Genomic DNA, 27,306 nt, shown 5'->3' on the forward strand with positions numbered 1-27,306 from the left:
TCAGGTTACATATGCTTCAGGTTACAGACTCCACTAACCCAGAAATAGTGCTTCAGGTTAAGAACTTTGCTTCAGGATGAGAACAGAAATTGTGCTCTGGTGGCACGGCAGCAGCAGGAGGCCCCATTAGCTAAAGTGGTGCTTCAGGTTAAGAACAGTTTCAGGTTAAGTACGGACCTCCAGAATGAATTAAGTACTTAACCTGAAGTACCACTGTTTCTAATTTTTATTTAGTCTCTAACAATATTATCATCATATACATTTTTTTAACAAAGTTTATTCTTAATTTCCAACCACTTCTTTCCTGATGTTCGTTTTTTACTTTTTATTAGCTGTTTTATAACACACACATGTTTATTATCTAAACCCTGCGACCGTTAAATCTTTAGTAATCCACTGCTTATATTTCAAATCCTGCCCACGACATCATATATTGGTGTTAATTTGATTAGATAATCCATCTGGGATCTCCATTCCTCCTTAAACACTTTGTCATTATGTCCTCTTAATTCGGCAGTTAATTTCGCCATTTCAGCATATTCCATCAGTTTCAGAAGCCATTCCAATGGGCTTATTCACTTCCAGTTGCAGACAATAAAGAAACAAATTCTGCATGTGGTGTATTCAAACACACTACGAGTAAGAAGCCAGTGTGCATGTACACATTTTTAAATGCCCATCAGCCCTAAGCTTGCCAAGAAAGTTGTCTTACTGAAGCTTAGTTACATAGCTTAGTCGGTAGAGCATGAGACTCTTAATCTCAGGGTTGTGGGTTTGAGACCCACATTGGGCAAACGATTCCTGCATTGCAGGGGGTTGAAACAGATGACCTTTGTAGTCCCTTCAAACTATACAATTCTATGATTCTATGAGCCCCAGCCACACTAAAATTATGTTGACCCTCTTACCATCCTGGAAGGTGTCATTAATGGCCACCATTGCTTGAAAAGGCTTGGCCAGCTCTGCTCCTTGAGGCGAGCTCAAGTAGACGACAAACGTCTCCACCCCTTCGATGACTGGGTACTGTGCATCATCCAGAATTGTCAAGGTGCAGTACTAGAGGAGATGAGAGGAATAAAAAGGCCTACTTTCTTAATATATAAAACCGACCAAACAGGCAGTGCCAGATTTATGTATAAGCTAAACAAGCTATAGCTTACGGTCTCACTCTCTTGGGGGCCCCCCCAAAATTTAAAGGAAAAAAAACTGGATGTACATTTCCAAAATATAAGATAAATTATATATAAAGGTAAAAGTAGACCGTTAGGTCCAGTCACAGATGACTCTGTGGTTGCGGTGCTCATCTCACTTTACTGGCCGAGGTACAGCTTCCAGTGTACAGCATACAGCTTCTGGGTCATGTGGCCAAGCATGACTAAGCCACTTCTGGCGAACCAGAGCAGCGCACAAAAACGCCATTTACCTTCCCGCCGGAGCAGTACCTATTTATCTACTTGCACTTTGACGTGCTTTCGAACTGCTAGGTTGGCAGGAAAAGTATATATACTTCTTCTTAATTGTATTTCATTATTAATATACTTCTTAATTGTATTTCAGTCCAACAATTACTTTGATAAAATACATATTTTGTTATTTTGTTATTTGCAAATGGACTCTTAGGTCCATAAATTACCATATAGCATATATTCAACACAAAAAACAGCGACTATTTGTTGTTGACAAAGGACAGCCGGACATATAAAGGGCCCCATTACCTTCTGCAAACAGGTATGTGTGAGAAGGAATGCCAGAGGATATGAGAGGAGTCGATGGTGTTGAGCTTTTCTGTCACAAATGGCACCTGCTTTCATTTGTGCATCGCTGCTTATCTCAGATGCACGAAGAAACAGCCAAAAACATCCGCACTGTTAGGTGTACCTGAGCAAAGTTCTGTGCATGTCTTTCCCAGACATCTGATACCTGGGGCACAGTTTATTTTCTGGATTATGTAACAGGAACCACGCTGAGCCAGATGTTCTCAGATGACAACTTTCAGGAAGAATTTGGGGGAAGCCAACCAGGGGCTCAAACACAATAATTTTTGATAGAGGAGGGAACTCACCCTCACTGTCTGAAGTTCCTTCCAGCAGCTGCTGGCTGGTGGTCACCATTTCCCCTTGCCAAAAACAATGATAAATGACCACACAGCATTATTCCTCCAGACGTATCTGGGTGCAAAAAAAGGGGGCCCCCGGGGAAGGAGTTCTGAGTGGCGGTGGCAAGTTTTAGTGTGGATTTAGGCTCATCATAACCACCCACCAATGTCTCTAGTTTGGTACTGCACTTTCTAGGTACAATTAAAAATGGTTTCATTCCCATTTTCCAAAACACCAAGCAAACCAAACTGCAGCTATCCTTCAAAATCTGAATTTCTCTGAATTTTGTCATGCAGTTATCCAACCAAAAAATGTCTGCAGAAATGTTAGGAGAATATGGGCATTAAAATGTATATATTAGTGAAAATAAATGTATTATATTAAGGGACATTACTTGTAAAAATGTGCATGTTGAGCAAAAATAAATCACATGTATATTGCTAGAAATGCTCACTAAAATGCTGGCAAATTTTTGTAATGACATTTTTCTTTTTAAATCACAAACTGATGCAAAAATGTGATGATCTGAACTTCAGGCTGGGAAAAATGAGAAAGTCAGAGAAACCAAAACTGACAGTTCCATCCGTCCCTAATTACCATTTCCCCCCTCCCTGATTTAACGTCTAGTTTGGCTCTTTGTTTGATCTGCACCATTTCTGTACAGACTAGACAAGTAAAACACACAAGAAGCATGACACAAATGTGTTTGAATGCTCCTTATGAGACAATGCTTAGTTTGGTTCCAGGTACTAATTGCTCGGTAATAGCAAAAAATGTAGCGATACCTCTTCAGTTCTTCCTGGGCGAAATTCCACTTTCTTGGAGCTGGGTATGTAGTCGACACCTGGAGTTGCCGATGGCGGATCCGATGTCCGAGTGGCGCACCATACGGACGTGGGGGTCGAGAGGTCAGGGCCGTGCCTAGTTACGGGGATTTCAATGATTCCTGCAAGGAAGGGAGAGAAGGGAGGAGTTTGTGGGAAAAGGTGACTATGCTTTATCTTACCATGATGGAGGACACCCACCTGCCCATCACTTGATGTCACCATGACAACAGGTGATAGAACTTCAAAGGATGGAATTTGGAGCACACTCTTAGGGTGCTCTCGATTCCTCCTTTCTTCCTTTGCAGGTGTGACTTGCTTTTAAGCCGCACCTGCAAAGGGTTTTTCTCCTTGGCAGCCCAGCTTGAATCCAAGCACTTGTTTCCTATGCAGAAGATGTCCGGTTCACTCCTCAGCATCTCTAGGTAGGCCTTGCCTGTAGGCCTACAGAGTCACTGCCAGTCAGACAATACTGAGCTAGAAGAACCAATGGGCCAAGGCAGCTTCCTATGCCTCAATTTGCTGGCCCTTGAAGAAATAGCTCCTAGGAAGGTAGCCTAAAAGTCAATGAACACAAAGATTCCTGCATTGCAAGGTTTTGTACTTCAGTAGATGAACCGTGGGGTCCCTTCCAACTCTACAATTCTATAAAAGAAACCATGGTTTCTCTGGTTAATTAAACAACCTTTGGCCCTTTAAACTGGATGGGAGGTTATTGTTACTGTTATTATGTTTTTTGTGTTTTTATTTTGCACACCACCCTGTGATTATTGGATGAATTGAGGTATCAATGAAATAAGAGCTGAGCAGAACTTGAACTCGCATCTCCCCCCATTAAAGTGGGCAGATGCCAAACAGATAGATTCTTGGAAGTGGGGACATTTGGTGCCTTCTTTAGCTATACAGTGGTACCTCAGTTTTCGAATGTCTTCATCGATGAACATTTTGGTTTACTAATGCCGTAAACCTGGAAGTAAATGCTTTGGTTTTCGAACACGCATTGGAAGTCAAACATGCCACGTGGTTTCTGCTGAGTGCAAGATCTGGAGGCTTGGCTGTTGGCTGTTGAGTCCGTGGTTTTCAAATGTTTCAGAACGTCAACGGTTTTCCAGAATGGATTGCGTTCGAAAACCAAGGTACCACTGTAGACTTATGCACTCTTTGAAAATAAACTTGAGCCCCATAAGAAGAGAGCAAGGGTAAAATAATCATAGCTCAGGAATGGCAGATGAAGATGATGGACTTTTGGGAGCTAGTCGACCTGACCGGAAGAGTCCGTGACCAGAAGGAGGAGGAGTACCAGGAGGAATGGAAGAAATTTAAAGACTATTTAGCTAAATATGTTAAGATAACTTAAATAGAATTACTTGCAAGTATCAGATTGGCCTAGGATTTAAATATGTGATGTTATAGAATAATATGTTTAAATTTAAAATGAAAAGAAGGAAGAGGTTAATTGACTAAGTAAATTTTATGTGAAAATAGTTTTGGAAAACCGCTACAATGATATATATGGAAACTCAGCCAGTGGGATTCAAGGAAGTCACCCAACAATGTTAACAAAAGTGGAACTATTACAGTTAGGATCTATGTTTGCTTGTTTGTTTGTTTTTTGATGTTTTCTTTCTGTATTTGTTGATATGTTTGTTATAAATTTGGAAAATTAATAAATAAATAATCCTAGTCTCTCACCTGCATCCTCGCTGACTGTAAAAGTAGCCGTTCCAAGGGACACTGTCGAGGCATCGTTGGGACCACTGATCATGACCTTCGCTGAAGCGATGCTCCCTATGCGCGCATTCTCCGACGCGTCGGCAAGCGCGATTTCAAATTCCTCCTCCTCTTCGTACTCACTGTCGTCAATCAGCTTCACGTCGCAGGTGGTCATGGTGACGCCAGGCCCCAGCACCACGCGGTTTTCATTGGACATCCCCCTGGACTTGAAGTCCGATCCAGACTCTAAGGCATGTGCACTGCTCCCTTTGGCACTTTTGGGGACTGTGTAGCAAACTGCAGACACGGTGCTGCTGGAGTCGCCTGTAATGCACAGCACAGAGTTATACAAAAGTTGCTCTCCAGGACAACTGGTTCAGAGAATCGCAGAGTTGTACAGGTGGAAGGGACCACGTGGGTCATCTAATCCAACCCCCTGAAATGCACAACTCTTTCGCCCAACATGGGGCTTGAACACACAACCGTAAGATTAAGTGTCTCCTGTGTGGCATAATGCTTAGAGGGTTAGACCCTGGAGACCAGGGATGGAATCCCCACTCTGCCATGAAGCTCACTGTGTGGCCTTGGGCCAGTCACCATCTCTGAGTCTAACCTACCTCACCGGGTTGTTGTGAGGATGTAATGGGGAGGGAAAACCTGTACACCACCTTAGTCTCAATGGAAGATAAAGGTGGCATATAAATGTAATAAATAAATAAATATAAACTTTCTACTTTTATATTACTTATATTATTTCTACTTTTATATATACAGAGTTTAGACCCTTAAGTGCAGACTTAGTTTTGCTTAAAAATTTGCTCATGAACTGAAACAAGATCCTACATTTTTGCTTCACACTGTTGTCTGCTGGTTGTCCGTTTGGGTTGATATATGACTTTAATGCAAATTTAGATTCCCTTTTAGGATTTCTACTGCTAGGCTTCAGTATAAAACATTAGTGAATTTTCCTGTCACAGTGTAACACTACATTTATTTCTGAGATATATACTTTGGCCAGATATAAAGGTAAAGGGACCCCTGACCAATAGGTCCAGTCGTGACCGACTCTGGGGTTGTAGCACTCATCTCGCTTTATTGGCCGAGGGAGCCGGCGTACAGCTTCCGGGTCATGTGGCCAGCATGACTAAGCCGCTTCTGGCAAACCAGAGCAGCGCACGGAAACACCGTTTACCTTCCTGCCGGAGCGGTACCTGTTTATCTACTTGCACTTTGACGTGCTTTTGAACTGCTAGGTTGGCAGGAGCAGGGACCGAGCAACGGGAGCTCACCCCATTGTGGGGATTCGAACCGCCGACCTTCTGATCAGCAAGTCCTAGGCTCTGTGGTTTAACCCACAGCACCACCCACGTCCCTAATATACTGAACTGTTAATGGAGGGGCTTGGAATGCTGCTGCTGCTGTGTTTCAAAGTCTGCAACCTTAAAAAGTAAAGGTAAAGGGACCCCTGACAGTTAAATCCAGTCGCAGACGACTCTGGGGTTGTGGCGCTCATTTCGCTTTACAGGCCAAAGGAGCCTATGTTTGTCCACAGACGGTTTTCCGGGTCATGTGGCCAGCATGACTAAGCAGCTTCTGGCTTAACGGAACACCAAAACCAGAGCAGCGCACGGAAACGCCGTTTACCTTCCCACCGGAGCGGTACCTATTTATCTACTTGCACTGGTAAGCTTTTGAACTGCTAGGTTGGCAGGAGCAGGGACCGAGCAACGGGAGCTCACCCCATTGCGGGGATTCAAACCGCCAACCTTCTGATCAGGCTCAGTGGTTTAGACCACAGTGCCACCAGCGTCCCTTAGGATTGTATTATTTACTTGAAGTCAGTTTGCACCGGCTTCCCACCCCCTGCTCTAAGCCGTAATGCAACACACCTTTCCTTTCAATGGGGGCAGAGAGGATGCCAGCACTCTCGCTGATGTGGTAGACTTTCTTGTCAAACTGCAAGGAAGGCTCATCTTCCGCATCGTTGATGAAGACTTTGGCCTCGGTGATGTCCCCCAGCAAGGCATAGGCTGGCATGCTGAGCTCCACGGTGAAGCTCTCCGTGTTCTCAAAGATATTGTCGTCGTTTATCAGGATAGTGCAGGATTTTGTGTCCTCCTGTTCTTCAAACTGAACCTGTGTGGAGCAAGGTTGTGCATTGACTACGTGCAGAGAGGTATAAAAGGCTGAAGCAGACCTTAACTGGAAAACAGGCCTGCTGCTGCTGTTTTATGAGTTCCACGGCAGTGAGGCATTATTTGGGAACGGTCATTATTGACTCAAAAGTGAGGAGGAATTAAAGAACCTTTTAATGAGGGTGAAAGAGGAAAGCTCAAAATATGGTCTGAAGCTCAACATCAAAAAAACGAAGTTCATGGCCACTGGTCCCATCACCTCATGGCCAATAGAAGGGGAAGAAATGGAGGCAGTGAGAGATTTTACTTTCTTGGGCTCCATGATCACTGCAGATGGTGACAGCAGCCACGAAATTAACACCTGCTTCTCGGGAGAAAAGCAATGACAAACCTAGATAGCATCTTAAAAAGCAGAGACATCACCTTGCCAACAGAGGTCCGTATAGTTAAAGCTATGGTTTTCCCAGTAGTGATGTATGGAAGTGAGAGCTGGACCATAAAGAAGGCTGATCACTGAAGAATTGATGCTTTTGAATTATGGTGCTGGAGGAGACTCTTGAGAGTCTCATGGACTGCAAGAAGATCAAACCGATCCATTCTTAAGGAAATCAGCCCTGAGTGCTCACTGGAAGGACAGATCCTGAAGCGGAGGCTCCAAGACTTTGGCCACCTCATGAGAAGAGAAGACTCCCTGGAAAAGACCCTGATGTTGGGAAAGATGGAGGGCACCAGGAGAAGGGGACGACAGAGGACAAGATAGTTGGACAGTGTTCTCAAAGGTACCAGCATGAGTTTGACCAAACTGCGGGAGGCAGTGGAAGACAGGAGTGCCTGGCGTGCTCTGGTTCATGGGGTCACGAAGAGTCGGACACGACTAAACAACAACAACTTTATTGACTTACAGTTGGCCTGGTCTTGACACCGGACAAGAGCCACCAAGCCCAGACTGGCGATGCCCAGTTTAGGTGACGGCTCATGTCTTACTACTCACTGCCACATTTTTCACAGCTGGGTGAAAGGAAAAGGTTCAGCCCACGAAGCTTCTCTGGGCTTGTTACCATGCCCACCTAACACTTCACCCTTTGGGTAAGACATTGTAGAGCAGGGATCAGCAAACTTTTTCAGCAGGGGGCCGGTCCACTGTCCCTCAGACCTTGTGGAGGGACGGACTATATTTTTTAGCGGGGAATGAACGAATTCCTATGCCCCACAAATAACCCAGAGATGCATTTTAAATAAAAGCACACATTCTACTCATGTAAAAACATGCTCATTCCCGGACCATCTGCAAGCCGGATTTAGAAGGCGATTGGGCCAGATCCGGCCCCCGGCCTTAGTTTGCCTACCCATGGTGTAGAGCATTCCACTGTGGATTTTTTCCCCAGGGTGTGCAGCATTTTTCCTGAACCCACCTGGCCTGCGTATTCCACATAGTCCTGTTCTCCTGGCCGTGAAGCTGAGCTGGAAGTGGCAGTTCCCTGCTCCGTACGGCACAGAACAATAGCATATTGTTTGAGGTTACCCGTCCTCTTCACTGTGACACTGATGGAGCCTGCCTTTTCACTGACATTGTAGCTGGAAAGAGAGAGAGAAAGAATGAGTTTTCCCTCCCTTCCATGTAACCAAGGAGATGCAGGCCAGAGGCTGTGAAGTGCACAGTAACCAGTGGGGCTGAATACTGCTAAATTGTGAATTCATGTCCCACTGATTTCAGGGGGCTGAAGTCGATCGCTACATTCAGTTTGTATCGGTTTAATTAATTTCAGTGCATTTGCTTCCTCTCGTTCAGCGAAGAATGTGCAATCTGCCTTAATTAGGGTGATTCGCCATAATTGAATTGGTGCGATCTGACGCCGGGGAAAAAAATAAGTAAATAAAAGCGCCACGACAAAATTCTTCTTGTCAGAAATCTAGTTAGTACCAATCTGGTTGAACAATGCACCCTGTAGTGTGTTGCTCGTTATCAGCTAATCACATGTAAATATTATCTGTTGTAATCTGATCTGTGCGCTGCCTTGAGTTCCCCTTGGGAGATTAAGCAGGATAACAAAATATGCAAGTAAATAAAATAAATGAGTAAATACAGAGGCTGAAGTAAGACAGATCCTGCTGGTTCGTCCAAGTCAGCAAATAGAAAGTTGACACTGTTAACGGAAAAATCCGAGGCTCCCTTGGACAAAAACAAAGACACCAACCAGGATTACTTGGAGCAAAACAGCAGCCTGTAGGCTTGGCCTTTATTGAACTGTTGCAACAGGGTGTTCCCCTCACTTGCAGGAGAGAGGAAAGACACAGAAAAATGGTGTGCCAGACCTTATAAAGACTTTTGAAATTGCCACCCTGTAGATCAAGACCACCCCCAGAAACATCATGCATACATCACAGAAAGGAGGGGTTGAGGGAGGAGTTGTGGTGGTAACCTGAGTGTCCTGTCACCTGGCTGGTTCCCCCTTTCCCCCTCCCCATGAGTACTTTCCAGGTGACAGAGGGGAGTTTGCAGTTTCCTGCCCCCAGAGGGAAGAGCTGATTATTGTCCTGTGCTGAATCCACTCCCATATGCAAGTTCTTTGTGATCTTGATGGTCTTCTGTCTAGGACCATCAGGGTTGGCATAGCAACTGGGCAGGGCTCCTGTGGATGTGCTGGTATGCTCAAGAGATTATGCCTGCCCTGTATCAAGCCTTCCCCATTTTGTAGTCCTTCCTTCATGGAGTAAAATAAAAGTGGAACAGTGCAAATCCGATGTATGGTTGATTTTCTATGAATTTATAACAGAAGCGTAGCGTATGTAGTGTGTGAGTGTGTGTGAAGTTTGTACAAACTGAATGATGGGGGGGGGTCCTGCGACAACCCCATTCCCCCCCCCATCCACAACACACATGCAGACCCACCAGTCTTTGTCTGGGGCAGGTGGCACAATGGTTCAGTGCATCTGGTTGTTAACCGGAATGTTGGTGGTTTGAGCCCAGCCAGGCAGCCCATCCTGCCTGCCCACCCGGTACCCCTGCCGCTTTCCCTTCTTCTTGTCAATGACACACCTATTTTTCTGTCCCTGTACCTCATACATATGTTCCCCTCCCCAAGCTACTTGCTTAGTTCTTCAACTCTACAGTCTCCTCGGGTTGCCAAGATTCCTCCACCACCCCTTTCTGTTTCTTAACCCACTGCACAAGGGCTATTTATTCCACACACTCCCTATCTCCTGGGTCTTCTTGCTGTTCAGCTTCCAGTTCCCAGGTCTCTCTGGCACCTTTGCCCGGGTCCCTGATTTCTGATAACATCACAAAGCTGACCTCCGGAAGTTTTCCCTCCTGTTTAAAGTGACCTCACCCCCTCCCTCCTGTTTATCTACCGTATTTTTCACTCTATAAGACACACTCTTTCCCCTCCAAAAATTAAGGGGAAATGTGTGTGTGTCTTATGGAGCGAATGCAGGCTCCATGGCTTCAGCGAAAGCAACGCGAAGTCTCCGGAGAGCAGCGGGAGCGCTCCTGCTTCGCTCCAGAGGCTTTGGGAGGCTATCCCTGAAGCCAGGAGAGCAAGAGGGGTCGGTGCGCACCGATCCCTCTTGCTCTCCTGGCTTTGCTTCGCTGAAGGGGCGCTGCGCAGAGAGGGAGAGAATTTTTTTTCTTGTTCTCCCCCTCTAAAACTAGGTTGGGTGCATCCTATAGAGCGAAAAATACTCTATGCTCTATTTTAAATATTTATAGATTGCTTTTCTATTAAAACAACACCCAAAGTGGCTTACAAACAATTAAAACGACAATCCTCAAAGGCAAGCAAGCTTCTGTTTGTGAACATTCCATGACATCACAGCAGCAAGGACTTCAGCTAATGGCTGAAGCAGATTAAAGTTGACAGGCAGCTGCTAGAATCTTTAGCATTCTGAAGTGTAGCATACCTTAATTTTCTGTGCTGCTCAGCTGAGTAGCTTACCTGGTGTGCTGAAAGCTGATAAGAGACCACTGGATATGGAAGGTATTGTCAGTGACCACACTGGGTTTGCTGTCCTTTACAAGAAACTGAAAACTGTCTTCTGTCTCTTGAGTCTGCTCCTCGTGTAGCACGTACTCGATCAATCCCAAGTTCACTTCCTCTGTTGGGAAGAGACGCCTCAATGAACTAATCTTCGAACTTAACAATTTTTGCATACGTAGATACCAGCCTCCCCCAACTTGGTTTCCCTCAAGATGTTTTTTTTAAAATGTTTTTTGTTAAGTTTTCTTTAACACAAACAAAACAAAATAAATACACTAATGTTCTACAACCTTATGTACACTTATTTTCCCAACGCTCTATCGAGCACGGACTTCCCTCCCTCCCTCCCTTCAGAGGTTTTCATATTAATTTTTCCCTTTTTCACAGATTCTTAACATCATCCTATTCATGCCATAAGATTTATTTTAATACTACTACAGTCTTTAAACTTCTACAAGTATTACGTACATACTCCACAAATTTACTCCATTCACTTCTGAACTTTGTTTCCTCTTGGTTACGGATTCTGTGGGTCAGTTTTGCTAATTCCACATATTCAACCATTTTTGTCTGCCACTCCATTGATGTTAGTATTTCCTGAGTTTTCCATTTTGGGGCTCCTAAGATTCTGGCAGCAGTCGTAGCATACATAAATAATCTCTGATCTGCTTTTCTTATTTCATCTCCTACCAACCCCAGCAGAAATGCTTCTGGGTTTTTTGGGAAAGTATATTTAAACAATTTTTTTCAATTCGTTGTAAATCATATCCCAAATTGTTTTCATTTTCTCACATGTCCACCACATGTGATAAAATTCTCCATCCTTCATTCTACATTTCCAACATACTTTACTGCTCATTCTGTACATTTTTGCTAGCTTGACAGGTGTTAAATACCAGCGGTACATCATTTTCATTATGTTTTCTTTTAAAGTAGTACACGCCGTAAATTTTAAGCCTCCGTTCCACAGTTTCACCCAAGCATCATATTCGATGTTATATCCAAAATCTATTGCCCATTTTATAATTACTTTATAATTACTTCTTTTGTGTTCCATTCCAGTAAAAAGTTATACATTTTCGATAACCCTGCAGATGTTGTTGAGACTCCCATTCCTGCTTTAGTAGAGCATGCTTTTGAATTATGGTGCTGGAAGAGACTCTTGAGAGTCCCGTGGATTGCAAGAAGATCAAGCCTATCCATTCTGAAGGAAATCAGCCCTGAGTGCTCACTGGAAGGACAGATCCTGAAGCTGAGACTCCAAGACTTTGGCCACCTCATGAGAAGAGAAGACTCCCTGGAAAAGACCCTGATGTTGGGAAAGATGGAGGGCACAAGGAGAAGGGGACGACAGAGGAAGAGATGGTTGGACAGTGTTCTTGAAGCTACCAGCATGAGTTTGACCAAACTGCGGGAGGCAGTGGAAGACAGGAATGCCTGGCGTGCTCTGGTCCACGGGGTCACGAAGAGTCGGACGCGACTAAACAACAACAAAAGATTCTTGATCTTAGGGTCGTGGGTTTGAGCCCCAAGTTGGGCAAAAGATTCCAGCATTGCAAGGGGTTGGACTAGATATCCCTTGAAGTTCCTTCCAACTCTATGATTCTATCAGTCCCAGCCACCATGACCTATTTATTTGCTTATTTAATTTATATACTGCCCTATAGCCGGGGGTTTCAGGGTGGTTTACTGAATAAAATCAAGACAAAAAACCACAAAATACATAATAAAAATAAAAACCCAATAGCCCCCCAAGAATATTTTAAAAGGAAATAGGACGTATATCAGATCAACCAAAGGCCTGGTTAAAAAGGAACGTTTTTGCCTAATAGTGTATAATGAAGGTGCCAGGCAAACTTCCCTAGGGAGAGCATTCCACAGACAGGCAGCCACTGGAGAGAAGGCCTGTCAAGAGACGATGGGAGCTGGAGTTGAACAACATCTGGAGGGTAGTAGACTGAGGAAGTGATATAAGTCATAAGGATATCCTGGTTTCTGGATGTGGCTTGCAAATTGATATAAAATGTTTGAATAAAGCCAGAACGACACAAAGAACTACAAAACAGCCCTGATGGATGTCGCTTGGAGATGGCTCTGAGATTTCTCAGCCTCCTCATTCATTCATTTACTCAATTAGCATTCCCTTTCAAAAAATGCATGCAATGATGGCAGCACGGCCTTCAGTCCTTCCCTGCAAAATTCAGAAGCCCCACTGTGTTGTTCCAATTTGTGGAATGTGGACGGGACTTAAAACCGAACACATGTTGAACTGGCGCAAACCAAATTTAGACCGATTGGTTCTTCCCTGGCCTCCAACATACCGAAACGTAATAATGGTAAAGGTAAAGGTAAAGGTAAAGGGATCCCTGACCATTAGGCCGACTCTGGGGTTGCGGCGCTCATCTCTCTTTACTGCCCAAGGGAGCCGGCGTCATGTGGCCAGCATGACTAAACTGCTTCTGGCGAACCAGAACAGCACATGGAAACGCCGTTTACCTTCCCGCCGGAGTGGTACCTATTTATCTACTTGCACTTTGACGTGCTTTCGAACTGCTAGGTTGGCAGGAGCAGGGACCGAGCAACGGGAGCTCACCCTGTGTCGGGGAATCAAACCGCTGACCTTCTGACTGGCAAGTCCTAGGCTCTGTGGTTTAACCCACAGCGCCAACCACATCCCCCCCGAAAAGTAATACAGTGCAGTTAAAACTATGATGAAGCACATAAAAGGGCAAATGTCTTTCCTAGCATTGCTTTCCTACCTTGAGTAAATGTAGTCACTGAGACTCCTGGCTGCAACTTCTTCTCCACATAACCGTGCTCTGGCCCAGCTGTTATCTCGTAGATCAGCTGTTTGTCGTCTGTATCGGGATCCATAGTCAACAGCTCTTTCTTGGTGATCAGATTTTTCGGCTGGATTGAAGACACAAAGCCAGTGTTTATACACTTATACAGATATCAACAGTTCCTGGGTCTGAGCCAGAAAGCTGGAACTAAGAGTTTATTCCAATGGATAAAGGTTATTCCCTTGGGCTACATTCGTAAATCTGAATGTCCGTCCCTTAAGAACTGGCTCCGAAATCTAACCTTCTCTGAAGGCACCAGAGGAAGAGGTGAGCTGCTTTGGAAGAAGAGGGAGGGAAAAGGAGGGCAAGGAAACTTGAAAGGAGTTATGGAAAATCAAGGCTCCACTATGGGGTCAGTTAAGCAGTTTGATTGTTTATCTATTTATCCAGTTATTCTTACCCTGTTGCTCAGCCAAGATGATTAATCAGTTCAAACCCACTTGGCTGCTGTGATTCCTGTATCTAGGAACACAGAAAGCTGGGACCACTGAGTCCATCTAGTTCAGTGTTGTCTACACGGATTGGCAGCAGCTCTCTAGGGTTTCAGGCAAGGAATCTTTCACATCCCTACCTGAAGACATTGAAGATGCCATTTCCCTATTTCCACAGCAGAACATGTGATGGGAGGAAGCAGAAAGCAGGGTCCAAGGCTGGTATCAGTTTTATTGGAGAAGGAAAACTCTGGTCCTTAACCTCTGCTGCTTTGTGGCCATACTCACTTGTGAGAAAGGCTTCGGGAGTAAACCTGCAAGGAAAAATCAGTACCCACTGCCTTGTGGGATATCTTCGGGAGAAGAGAAGGCTAAGGAATAAATCCATCACAAATTTGGAGTGGAGTCCCTAAAATGGTTGGATGGCGCTCCGTATGCCTCCTTCTAGCAACCCCCTGCAGCCAAGCTGGTGCCAAACTCTGCTTCCCTTTGGACCTCAAAAGGAAGGCTGAGAGGGAGGGGGGGTCTTGTTGTCTGGGCAGCCCAAGACGTCCATACACACTGCCCAGGCTTGCACCCCAGGAAGTTCACTTTGCTGCTGCTAATGCAGCAAAAACAACGTTGGAGGCAGCATTTACGAGTTACCACTCTCTGCAGCCACAGTAAAGGTAAAGGACTCCTGGACGGTTAAGTCCAGTCAAAGGCGACTATGGGGTGTGGCACTCGTCTCGCTTCAGGCCAAGGGAGACGAGAAGAAGAGGAGTTTGGATTTCATATCCCGCTTTATCACTACCCAAAGGAGTCTCAAAGCGGCTAACATTCTCCTTTCCCTTCCTCCCCCACAACAAACACTCTGTGAGGTGAGTGGGGCTGAGAGACTTCAAAGAAGTGTGACTGGCCCAAGTTCACCCAGCAGCTGCATGTGGAGGAGAAGGGAAGTGAACCCGGTTCCCCAGATTACGAGACTACTGCTCTTAACCACTACACAACACCAGCTCTCCAGTGTGGGAGCCAGCGTTTGTCCACAGACAGCTTTCCAGGTCATGTGTCCAGCAGGACGAAACCACTTCTGGCACAAATGAACACTGCGACAAGTGCCAGAGCGCATGGAAATGCCGTTTACCTTCCCGCTGCAGTGGCACCTATTTATCTACTTGCACTGGTGTGCTTTTGAACTGCAAGGTTGGCAGAAGCTAGGTACTGTAGTTTGACTTCACTTCCAGAGGCACACTCCATTGTCTCTCGAGACAGACGGATGCCAACTGGCAAACCTGTTAAATGTTCCTAAGGCTAACTGTATATTGCTATTGGTGCAGGTTTTAGTTATTTATTATTTCTTGTATTTATATCTCACCTTTCCCCCCCCCCCCACCCCAGGAGATCTAGGTGGCATACGTTATTTCCCTCCCTCCTCATTTAATCCTCACATAAACCCTGTGAGGTAGGTTAGGCTGAGAGTCCTATTCTGGCCCAAGGTCACCCAGTGAGCTTTCATGGCTGAGTGGGGATTTGAACCCTGGTCTCCCAAGGTTCTGGTCAGACACACTAACCTCTACACCAAACTGGCTCTTGAAGTCGAAACAAAATAAATAAAATAAAATAATAATAATAATAAAAATTCCTTCCAGTAGAACCTTAAGAGACCATCTGATGGATGCAATACCACACAAGATCTGTACATGGATTGCTTCCACCACAGAATCCAAACGGATGTGACCAGAAAACACCACCGCTTACAACAAAATCTAAAATACCAATAACTAACTTAAAGGTAAAGGTAAAGGGACCAAAGGGATTTTGCAAGGGGTGGGTGGGTAGCAGAAGAAGCCATGGCTATTAAAGTGGTAAAGGTAAAGGTAAAGGGACCCCTGAGCATTAGGTCCAGTCATGGCCGACTCTGGGGTTGAGGCGCCCATCTCGCTTTATTGGCCGAGGGAGCCGGCGTACAGCTTCCGGGTCATGTGGCCAGCATGACTAAACCGCTTCTGGAGAACCAGAGCAGCACACGGAAACGTCGTTTACCTTCCCGCCAGAGCGGTACCTATTTATCTACTTACACTTTGATGTGCTTTCAAACTGGTAGGTTGACAGGAGCTGGGACCAAGCAACGGGAGCTCACCCCATTGTGGGGATTCGAACCGCCGACCTTCTGATCGGCAAGTCCTAGGCTCTGTGGTTTAACCCACAGCGCCACCCGCGCTTAGTTGGTCTCTAAGGTGCTACTGGAAAGAATTTTTTATATTTTTTATTTTATTTTGTTTCGACTACGGCAGACCAACACGGCCACCTACCTGTAACTGGCTCTTGAAAGTTTGAACTAACAGCAAGTAAGGCGGGAAACAGATGTTAGCACCAACACCTATCAACACAGCAGAACTTTGAATTTATTTATTTTTAAAAAGCACCTGCCTTCATTTCCACACCTTTTAATTGGTGATGGAAGAATTGCTTGATTAATCACAGCAATTAATCAAGAAGCGCTTCAGGAACGCAAATGCCAATAGCAGCAGAGTAAGACATCGGAGTGTGCAGGTCTACGGAGTGGGTGGGAAGGAACTGTGCTGTCAGGGACCTTAGTCCTGCAGTTTAAGATGGATGGCTTTGTTTAGCCACAGCTGCTGATGCAACAAGCAGCGGAGCACTGCTCCATCCATCATCGCGGCTGGCAGCATTAAGGAAGAAACACAACTCCCCCTCTGCTTAAAGCACTCTTAACTCCAGAACCACCACCCCCGTTTTTTCAGTCAATACCACATGGCAAGGTTTATAGATTTCATGCCCCAGAAGATCTGGGCAATGAGGCACAGCTGTAAGGACAACCTGTGGGCATTTAATCATCAGCGATGCTGGAGAGTAAGCAAGGAGGCGAGATGCTTCTCCAGCAAGCGTTTCAACCCACGTAACATTTGGTGTGGAAAAGCTCCATGCCAGGCCTGAAATAAAAGAGGAGCTCTTCTCTGGTGAGTCGGGAAAAGGTATCTTCCGTTTGGAGAGGGGGGTTGTCAAAATGCAAAGTGCCCCCACTTGAAAAAAGAAGTGCACACACTCCCATTTTCAGTTGACTGCAGAGTGAGTTTGGGGCTTGTTCAGAATGGGATTTGCCCAAGAACTTGGGTGCTACGGACTCCACTGGGCCAGGCAGCAACCCCAACCCCACAATAAAGAAGAAGAAGAAGAGTTTGGATTTGTTATACCGCTTTATCACAACCCTAAGGAGTCTCAAAGCGGCTAACATTCTCCTCTCCCTTCCTCCCCCACAACAAACACTCTGTGAGATGAGTGAGGATGAGAGACTTCAAAGAAGTGTGACTAGCCCAAGGTCACCCAGCAGCTGCATGTGGAGGAGTGGGGAATCGGACCCAGTTCACCAGATTACGAGTCCACTGCTCTTAACCACTAAACCACACTGGCTCTCAAAGGTGGGGAGGTCTCACAGTGCCAGCCTGGTCTCTAACAGGTGTGTCGTTCACAGCTGGAATTATGGCGTTTGCCATTTTTAATCTATCTAACAGATTCATATCCTGGCTTTCCACCATTTAGATCTTCAAAGCAATTTGCAAGCATGTTTGAATACAGTCTCGGTGGAGGGCTAGGGCGGCGTATCCCATTTCACAGCCTGAGGCAAAACAGGAAGGTGCCTCCCTGCCTCTGCTAGAGCCTTCCTTATATGGGTTCTGCAGCAGCGTCCACAAAGTGATAACAGCAGGTTCAAGAAGATCTCACGGAGCTCTTGTGAGAACTTGCAGAGCGCTGCATTCTGGGTTTCTACCACCCAAGGCGGCTGCTTCAGCCCATCGCATGGGTGTGCCTGCCCTGGCAAGGGCTGCCTTTCCACATAAAATCATAGAATTGTGGAGTTTAAAGGACCACGAGGGTCATCTAGTCCAACCCCAATGCAACTGAGCTATCCAGCCTAGAGCATCTTCCACGTAGAACAAAGGAACAGAATCTCTCGCCCTTCTCCTGATGTCTATGAAGACTCTAGTTGTCTTCAACATCACTGGCCATTTCCTGACCTTTCCATAGTTAAACCAGGCTCAAGGCAGCCCACAGCATCAGAAAATTAACGCCCTTCACTCTTAACAATTGCAAAAATGTAAACAAACTGCAAATGCAATAGCCTAATAAACAATAGCCTAATGAAAAGATCTAAATAAATATAGAATAAATTTAAGCAACCTCCACATACTTCATATTATGGTTTAACAGGGAGGGCAAATCCAGAAGCGGGGCAGGTAAGAATATCTGGGTCAGGAGGACAGGGCTCAAGCCCAAGTAGTCTTCAAATTATATTGCCAATGCAACTTTCAAGACCTGGAAAAGTTGCCCATTTTCTGTTCTGCACCTCTGACACCTATCCAGTAGCCTTTCCCAATTTTCTCCATGCACCAAAACGTGTGACTTGAAAACAAAGCAAACGTGAAAATCTACCTTGCCATCCATGTACTCCAGCCACTGCAGGCCCAAGTTTGTGACAATTCTCGGGGTGCCATCATCCACAGGAAGAATTTCCACTCTGAACAACTGGGGCACAGCAGTCACAAGCTGAGAAAACATTTGTGCTGTTATTTCGTAAAATGTATATACCGTTTGAACGTAACCCCCGCCCTCCCTCTCGAAATATCCAGGAAATATTTCACGGGATTGATTACACCGTTTCTGCTACTTGCATTGCGTTCTGAGGGCAGAATTAGACTGACTAACCCATAATAGTTACACTGGCAGCAGAATCAGATGGTACAACTCTTGCTGGACTGTTTCATTTCAGACTGTTGGTAGGGAGAGCACACATTTGAACAGTCCCCTACGAAATCAAGGAAAACTAAGGCACAGTCTCACAGCCAGCTGAAAACTTACAGGACAGGGAGAAAAGTTCATATCTAAGTCCCCTCCCCTTAACATGTTAGCTTTCTGTGGATATGGAGGGCTCTACCCATCACCTGCCACCCAAAGGGAAGCGCTGAAATTTGCGCTTCTCAACCTGAAGTTGTACAAGCTACATACGATGCTACCGCATGTCAGGGTGGACTCAGACTGAGCTCTAAACCCAGCACAGTTTCCCCACCAACCTCTTTCCCATCCTCCTCCACGACGAAAAAGGGATTGGATCCGTCGGACGCAGTGAAGGTGAAGCGGTCCTCCGGAGAGTTGCTCCCGTCGTGACTATAACTGATCCGGTTCTGGAAGACATCCTCCATTGTGAAGGTGTGGGTCTGGCGATAGCGGTGCCCGTCGCTGGTCCGTTCGATCAGGCCATGCCGTGGCGGCTGCACGATCGTGAATGTGATGGATCTGGCCTGCGAGCAAGAAGGGAATGTGTAAAGGGGACCTGAAGAGCTGGGATCAAGGTAAGTGGAGACTATGCATGTGTGAAAACTCTTCCGCTGCTCCTCCCTTTTCAACCCCCTCCTGGTTCTGGGAGACAGTGGTTCAGGAGAGTGTGGGGACCTTCACTTGCCTGACTTGCCTCTTCCTCCTCTTCCTCCAACCCCTCCTTGCTCAGCCCTCCAGCTCTGGAACACCCCCTGCCTCTGACTCTTGCCTCCCGTCTGGTACAGGGCCCCCCACAAATCACTGCTCCCCTCTCCCGAGTCAGACTCCTTCCCTCCCTTTTCCTGGGGCACACTAGACCCTGACACAGGACAGTTCTTATTCCAAATGGATTCTGCAGAATTCTGCAGTGCTTCAAGGAGGAAAGACACAGAAAGGGCTTCACCTCTGTGTCCATGTCTGTGGCTTTAAGCTCAAACTCTGTGATGGTCTTCCTCACTCCTTCTTGCACCCTCATCCCAGGGCTCTGAACAACAGGCAAAGAGTCGTCTACCGGGTTAATGGTGATGTCAAAATTCTGGCTCACCTACAGGGGAAAACAGATGAAGCGAAAATAAAAACCAGATTCCCATCTAGTGCGACTTGCATGGACAAACTCTGCCTGAGCATTTGCGGCGCTCTTGAAATTTTGCAGGCGGAATTCAGTTGCATACTGGCAAATTCAGGTTCCATTTTGTTGTGTAGTCGTTTAGTCGTGTCCGACTCTTTGTGACCCCATGGACCAGAGCACGCCAGGCCCTCCTATCTTCCACTGCCTCCTGCAGTTTGGTCAAACTCATGCTGGTAGCTTCGAGGACACTGTCCAACCATCTCGTCCTCTGTCGTCCCCTTCTCCTTGTGCCCTCCATCTTTCCCAACATCAGGGTCTTCAGGGTCTTTTCAGGTTCCATACTTAAGTGGATTTGGCAATCTCTTACACAACTTGCCAACTTCCCCCTTTCCCCATAAAATTTGACTAAGTTACGGGGAAATGCCCTGGAAAGTGTGGCTTAAATGACTGCTTTGCACAACGTTGACCAACCTTCCTACAAAAAAATCAGAGTGTATGCTCAATAAACAACTGGCTTTGTATAACCTCCCTGCAAAGTTTGTGCAAACAAATATGGATGAACGCCTGCCTGCAGCTGACTTTTGCCAACAACAAAAGGAAATCCACTCACCTCGTGTGTGCCATCGGAAACAGAGAAGGCAAACGTGTCAGAATGTTTCTCCTCCTCGCTGGTATGGATGTACTGGATGTTGCGGGAGACCAGGTCTGCCTGTCTGAAGGAGCTAATCCTTCTGCCTAGAGTAGCAGGAAATGGCAGGGAAAAGAAAACAGCAGCAAGCTGATGATTCTGCAGTCTTATGGACTAGAAACTTCCCTTAGAGAAACAAAACTGTTTAGGGCTACCCTACTCATGAATTGCGATTGGGTAGATGAGTCACCTACCCCACAATCAACCCAAAGAATAATGCAGAGTAGTTACATTTGTACAACTCAAGCACAAAATTCGTCTGTCGTTCGGGACATAACCCTGGGCATATCAGTGTCCAAGGTGGGAAATCCAAACAACACCCCTTCCCGCAGGAATTGCTTCCACTTCGTATGTGTGCACACACGCAAAAGCAGTGGAGAAGGGTTGGTATAGCACAAAGAGAAGGAACAGTTCTCCAAAGGCTGTCCAATTTTTATTCTGTCTCTGCCCAGCCCATGTTAAGTATAATTGTATACTGAAATGGAAAATAACTCTGCAATGGGCCTGCATGCATACTGCGATGCATGGCATGGAAATTTCCACTGAAGCTAAAGAAGAGCTGAGAAGAGAGCCTAACAGAATAATAATAATAATAATAATAATAATAATAATAATAATAATAATTTTATTTATACCCTGCCCTCCCCAGCCAGGGCCGGGCTCAGGGCGCCTAACACCAAATTCTGTGGTGCTGTATTATGGGACTGTATCTCTGTGCCTCATTCACAAGGTATCAGGATGTATTACAAGTCTATGCATATGCTAATCTGTTGGCTTCCATCTTGGGTGGGGTGACTTTTTGTTCTCAAGCTACTGGAGAGAATGGATGTGCTAATCTCTTCTCTAGGAAAACAGCCTCGGGCTAATGGAGGCTGGAATGAAGAAGAGAGAGAGCTTTGATTTTTAGCTCTGGGTGGAAGATGTTAATAATCTAATATATTTTACCTATGCTGGGATCAGTATAAGACATCATGCATCTATCTGAACGTAACTTTATTGTTTAAAACAACAACAACAACAACAACAACAACAACAACAACAATTTATACCACATCCATCTGGTATAAATGTTTGTTTTGGGTCAACCTCTGTTAGTAAAGCTTTTGAACTGTATTTTCCAGACTAGAGAATTTCTTATTTCAAAGAGTCAGCTTTAATTCACTCAACTGCTTCTAAACACACAATATTAATAATCTCAGTATCCCAGATGGTTAATCCCAGATTGGTTAATGTTCCTTCATCAGGGGAAAATTTTGCCCACCCCTGCCTTTAAAGACCACAGTTAAGTCTTGTCAAGCACTTGGCTTGATATTGCTCCAAAAAAACAGTGAACGTTTGCAAACCTGGTGTTGCAGAGTGCTCTAGGTGCCCCAGCTGGGGTTGCTTAGTAATCCTGTACAGGAGATTACTTGGCTCGCTGTCCTGATCCACAGCGGACAACTCGAGAGTGGTGATCTTCTTCACAGAGTTCTCGTCCAAGGCCAGTCCTGTGTTGACAATGACGGATGGTGGCAACCGATCTTCTGGGAGAATCAGAGGCAAAAGGGTAAGACCAACAGCTTCCTTGCTTCCGTTTTCCTGCCTCTCGTGAATATTCTAAACTAGGCTGCTACCCGGTTAATGAAATCTTAGCCAATTGGCCATATGCGTTTTAGCATATCAATCAGTTAAATTTGCATACATTTGGCATCATCTGAGAACTGAGGAAAAGGAAAAGGGGACTACATCTTCTAAGATGGTGTTTGTCATCTCCACTTTTTACATAAAGGTAAAGGGATCCCTGACCATTAGGTCCAGTCGTGGCCAACTCTGGGGTTGCGGCGCTCATGTCGCTTTATTGGCCGAGGGAGCTGGCATACAGCTTCCGGGTCATGTGGCCAGCATGACTAAGCTGCTTCTGGCGAACAGAGCAGCGCACGGAAACGCCGTTTACCTTCCCACCGGTGTGGTACCTATTTATCTACTTGCACTTTGACGTGCTTTCAAACTCCTAGGTTGGCAGGAGCAGGGACCGAGCAATGGGAGCTCACCCCGTCGCGGGGATGGTAATGGGGAAGCAGGGCCCCATTACTTTCAAGAGCTTAGGGCCTCATCAAACCTAAATCTGGCCCTGCTTCCCCCTCTGCTGAAACCATGTTCCCTCCTTAATTTCCTTGTTTCCAGTTAACAACAGCTGAGTTGCCTTCCTCGCCAAAGAGAAAACAAGGGTTTGCAACAGAATCCCTTGGCCTTACCCATTACCCGAAGCGTAAACGCCTGGTCCGCCATTTTGTTTCCTTCCGCATCAGCCACATCAAAAACGAAAGCAAATATCCCACCGGGATGCCCTTTCTCGTGGCTGTACTCCACCTGTCCTGTGGGGAGATAAAATGAGAATGAGCTTCTGTTACTGTCTTCTTTTCCCAAAAAAAAAAAATTTATTGGTTTTCCACATTTATTACAAAAAAGACATTACAAAACACACAACAAAGAAAAACACTTTACAATACAGTAAGCTAAACACAGAAAAAGAATTATTTCTTCAGATATCTAATTCTCATAACATTAATAACTGACTTCCTCGCATCCCCTCTAACTGAATTTCATTCTATCACCTGTATGGCAGTTCTCCAAATTCATATTTCTAATAATATTGACTCCTAACATGTGTCACTGTCTTCTTGGTGTCTGTGACTAGCGGAGCCACCCAAACAACAGGAAGTCAACGTAATTTTGGGCAGGGTACATTATGCTGGTGTAAACGATCCTTATTCCAAACTCCACTGAGGAGCTAGCCAACTACCCACCTAGCCAGCACAAGCCTGGCAGAGGGAAAACAAACCTTTTTAGAAATCCAGTTTTGTACTAAAGCATCAATCCAGGAATGTGAGACTCAACACATACACTATGGAACTCTCCTGTGGAACAGGGACTGGGAGTGCTCACCTTTATTTATATCTGCCTGTGTGAAGCTTCTCACTGGTCCTTTAGCAGAGATCTGATCAAGTGAATCTCTTTTATGGATACGCAGAATTCCAAGCACAGGGTCTTTCTTCATGATGTATCTGATAGCCAGGTCATCCGAATCGGAGTCTGTGGCCTTCAAGTGCTGGTCTGTAAGGACTGCCACAGAGCCTAAGTGGCAAAAGAAAGTCAAACACCTGCTATTGCTCCTTGCAGAATCATTCTGAATATAATCAACATCTCTGTGGTATAACCACATTCATCCTAGATAAACAGGGATAACATCCCAAAAACATTCAGATAATTCAGAAGTTCAGATAAACAGAATTGTTGTTTTAGATGAGGTGGAAGGGTGACTTGAATGAAGGGCCACAAATGGGAAGGGAGAACTAATGTTTGTGAAAGTTTAAAAGTCTAAAGGGTATTTGATGTGAATTGTGTGTGCTAATTCTTATTTGCTATTGCCCCTTCCCCTTTTTTGCCTCCACTTTCTCTACTGAAATTTACATTGGCTGCATTTGAACATTGCAATAAGCTTAGGGTAGTTTACTTGCTTATATAGGGTCACATGCATTGAAATGATAATAATAGGTGTTGAGCTGTACACAAAATCATTTTAAATTTGCAGTTTAAGCGATGGGCAAATCAGATCAGAAGTAGAGGCCAAATGATGCCGAAGAACAAAATAGGGGAGAGGCAAGGTGTTACCAGAGTTATAGGTAAACTTCAGAGAAGATCTTGCACAGGGCCTAAGTCATGGGAGCATTCTGAAGGCAGAAAATGGCCAACTGTGCAAGAAAGCATTGCAGGCTTAAAACTTGTTGTTGTTGTTGTTGTTGTTGTTGTTGTTGTTTAGTCGTTTAGTTGTGTCCAACTCTTCATGACCCCATGGACCAGAGCACGCCAGGCACTCCTGTCTTCCACTGCCTCCCACAGTTTGGTCAAACTCATGCTAGTAGCTTCGACAACACTATCCAACCATCTTGTCCTCTATCGTCCCCTTCTCCTTGTGCCCTCAATCGTTTCCCAACATCAGGGTCTTTCCCAGGGAGTCTTCTCTTCTCATGAGGTGGCCAAAGTATTGGAGCCTCAGCTTCAGGATCTGTCCTTCCAGTGAACTTAAAACTACTTGAATAATTATTCCTTCTTCCCAAGGGGACCCTGAGAATTGCAGCTCTGGGAAAATGAGCTAAGAAGGAACTCAAAGAATCTCTCAGCCAGACTACAGTTCCTATTTGGCTCTATGAATAAGCTTTTGCTGTTAAAATGATATAAAACCATAATACACATGTAGTGAGTTATAGTGAACTTGGATACTGGATTTTTCTTCACACACAGAATGTATTGCATTAAAAAAAAAAGTTTTTATACAGAGAGTTAAGTTCTGATTGTTCAGTTGGCTGTCAGCATTACTACCACTGCCACAAAAAGTGCAGCTGATGCCCACCCCTTACCGGCAGAAAGTTGCAAGCCCCTGTTCACAACTAATCTGGGTGGCTCCGACTTGGACAACTCAATGGAAAACTCCACCTTCCCAGTCTGCGTGTAGAGGCCGTCGGAGAGTGAAAATCTGAACTCATCAGACTGGACACTGGAACTGCCCAGTGTGTAAATGATTAGTTCTTCCAGGACATCTTGGTAGGTAAAGGTGGAGCCCTCGGACAGGGTTTGACCATTCTCCAAGGGATCCAGATGAGACTGTCTCTTGCGGAGATAACCTGAGAATAAGGTGAACACACCTTTTATCATATGTGATGGTCGTGTAAGGTAATAAAAGCATTCTGGGAAATGATATATAATAGATTTTTTAAAATGTTTAAATTAAATTTTGTAACAAAAAAACAAAACAAAAACAGAGGCTTTTCTACTAGGAATTGTAGGTGCTGATATTTCAAGGGAGCAGAAAATACTCTTTATGTATGTGACGACGGCCACACAGATGCTGTTAGCCCAGAGATGGAAAGAAAATAAAGTCCCTATCAGAGAAGAGTGGCAAATCAAATTGTTGGACTATGCCGAAATGGCAAAACTGACGAAAAGCTCAGGAACCAAGAAGACCAAAATTTCAACAAAGAATGGGGAAAATTTATAACTTATCTTGAAGACCACTGTAAGCAGATGAAAACATTAGCAGGGTTGCAATAACACTTGTAATGTAGCAAGTACTATGGAGTTAACAGAGTTATATAAAACGTGGACTATTGAAAAAGATGCAGTAGAAAAGGTGTAATAAATAGGACCCATGAAGGGGAAGTTGGGAAGATCAGAGATTCGGAAGAATCTTTTAATTGTGGATGTGTGTTGCAATAATTTTATATTCGTAAAATCAAATAACAATTATTTCAAAAAGAAGAAGAGGGAATAAGGTGAACACAACTGAGTTAGGTTCTGCAGACTACATCCTTCCCACTTTCCTATGTCCCAATTGTGCTTCCTATCACCCGTGCTATTCTAGAAAAAGAGGTTCCGGAATGCACCGTGAAGGCCTCTCTCTTTCTCTTAGAAGGACAATGGCACCCCCCTGAGAGGTGCCGGAACTGAGTTCTGGCGTGTTTCCCTTGAAAAAAAAGCTCTGCCTACCATTGTTACTCATTCCTCAATCAATGTTTGACTAACCTATGGAATTAGCTACCAGAATATGAGGCAACAGTCACTAAGAACTTAGCAGCCTTCTGAATCAAGGATGCTTTTGGAAAAACCTGGGTTTCATTTAGCTTGGGCTTTGGCCATCTGAATGAATAAGGTGAGACTCTTAAGCCAGCCTTTCTCAACCTGTGGGTCCCCACATGTTGTTGAACTACAACTCCCATCACCCCTAGCTAGCAAGGCCAGAGCTCAGGAATGATAGGAGTTGTAGTCCAACAACATCTGGCGACCACTAGTTGAGAACCGCTGCTCTAAGCCATGGGTAGGCACACTAAGGCCCTTCTCACCTTCTCAATCCGGCCCGCGGATGGTCTGGGAATCAGTGTGTTTTTACATGAGCAGAATGTGTCCTTTTGTTTAAAATGCATCTCTGGGTTATTTGCGAGGCATAGGAATTTGTTCACCCCCCCCCAAAAAAAAATATAGACCAGCCCCCCACAAGGTCTGAGGGACAGTGGACCAGCTCCCTGCTGAAAAAGTTTGCTGACCCTTGCTAAGCCAAGGTTTTGGGGGTTAAAAATAGGAAGAGCTCGGCTGGATCAGACCAAAAGCCTATCTAGTCCAGCTTTCTGTTCTCACAATGGCCAACCTGATGGCGATAAGAAGGCCAAAAGCAGCTACTGGAATTCAGAAACGTATAGTCTCCATGATTTGGTCTAATCTCCCTTTAAAGGCATCCAAATTGGCGGCTGTCAACAGCATATCTTACAGCAGTCAATGCCATAGCTTAACTGTCTTCTATGTAAAGAAATACTTCCTTTTGTCTATTTTGAATCTTGCACTAGCCTGGATGGCTCCAAGTTCTAGCGTCATCGGACCATTTGCTTGCTGGGAAAACCCTAAAAAAATAATTCGAAGTGCACTTGCTCAGCAATATCAGAAACTTGTCTCTTACCATAAGTGGGTTTCTTGGTCACTACAAAGACCAGTTGGTTGTCCGGAGTGTCCTGGTCTTTCATGATCAAGGATGAATTTGTGATCACCACCCCTGTGCTTTCCTGCACTTTGACAGGCTCCACCTCCATTTCCGGGGGTTCATCATTTAGACGCTACAATAACACAAAGACGTTCGTGGAAGACAGTGCAATCACGCAATGCCACAAATATAAGGGGGTCGGGGATAAGAAAT

At 45.1% G+C, this 27,306-nt stretch overlaps 1 protein-coding gene across 1 annotated transcript in view; it reads right to left on the reverse strand.

Annotated features, from left to right (window-relative positions):
- Window positions 1–27,306, reverse strand: part of FRAS1 (Fraser extracellular matrix complex subunit 1) — a 356,176-nt gene that overhangs the window by 32,695 nt on the left and 296,175 nt on the right. Inside the window, exons 42-57 of the mRNA XM_083756149.1 lie at window positions 27,073–27,226; window positions 24,986–25,249; window positions 23,514–23,702; window positions 22,823–22,942; window positions 21,932–22,111; window positions 20,511–20,635; window positions 19,736–19,876; window positions 19,089–19,316; window positions 18,451–18,564; window positions 13,505–13,655; window positions 10,704–10,863; window positions 8,181–8,343; window positions 6,523–6,769; window positions 4,613–4,957; window positions 2,882–3,042; window positions 909–1,056 (exon numbers count right to left, since the gene is read on the reverse strand). Of these exons, the coding sequence (XP_083612275.1) occupies window positions 909–1,056; window positions 2,882–3,042; window positions 4,613–4,957; window positions 6,523–6,769; window positions 8,181–8,343; window positions 10,704–10,863; window positions 13,505–13,655; window positions 18,451–18,564; window positions 19,089–19,316; window positions 19,736–19,876; window positions 20,511–20,635; window positions 21,932–22,111; window positions 22,823–22,942; window positions 23,514–23,702; window positions 24,986–25,249; window positions 27,073–27,226 (2,890 nt within the window). The remainder of the gene's footprint in view (window positions 1–908; window positions 1,057–2,881; window positions 3,043–4,612; window positions 4,958–6,522; window positions 6,770–8,180; window positions 8,344–10,703; window positions 10,864–13,504; window positions 13,656–18,450; window positions 18,565–19,088; window positions 19,317–19,735; window positions 19,877–20,510; window positions 20,636–21,931; window positions 22,112–22,822; window positions 22,943–23,513; window positions 23,703–24,985; window positions 25,250–27,072; window positions 27,227–27,306) is intronic.

The sequence above is a fragment of the Podarcis gaigeae genome, assembly GCF_964106915.1.
Source record: "Podarcis gaigeae genome assembly, chromosome: 9".
NCBI classification, from domain to species: domain Eukaryota; kingdom Metazoa; phylum Chordata; class Lepidosauria; order Squamata; family Lacertidae; genus Podarcis; species Podarcis gaigeae.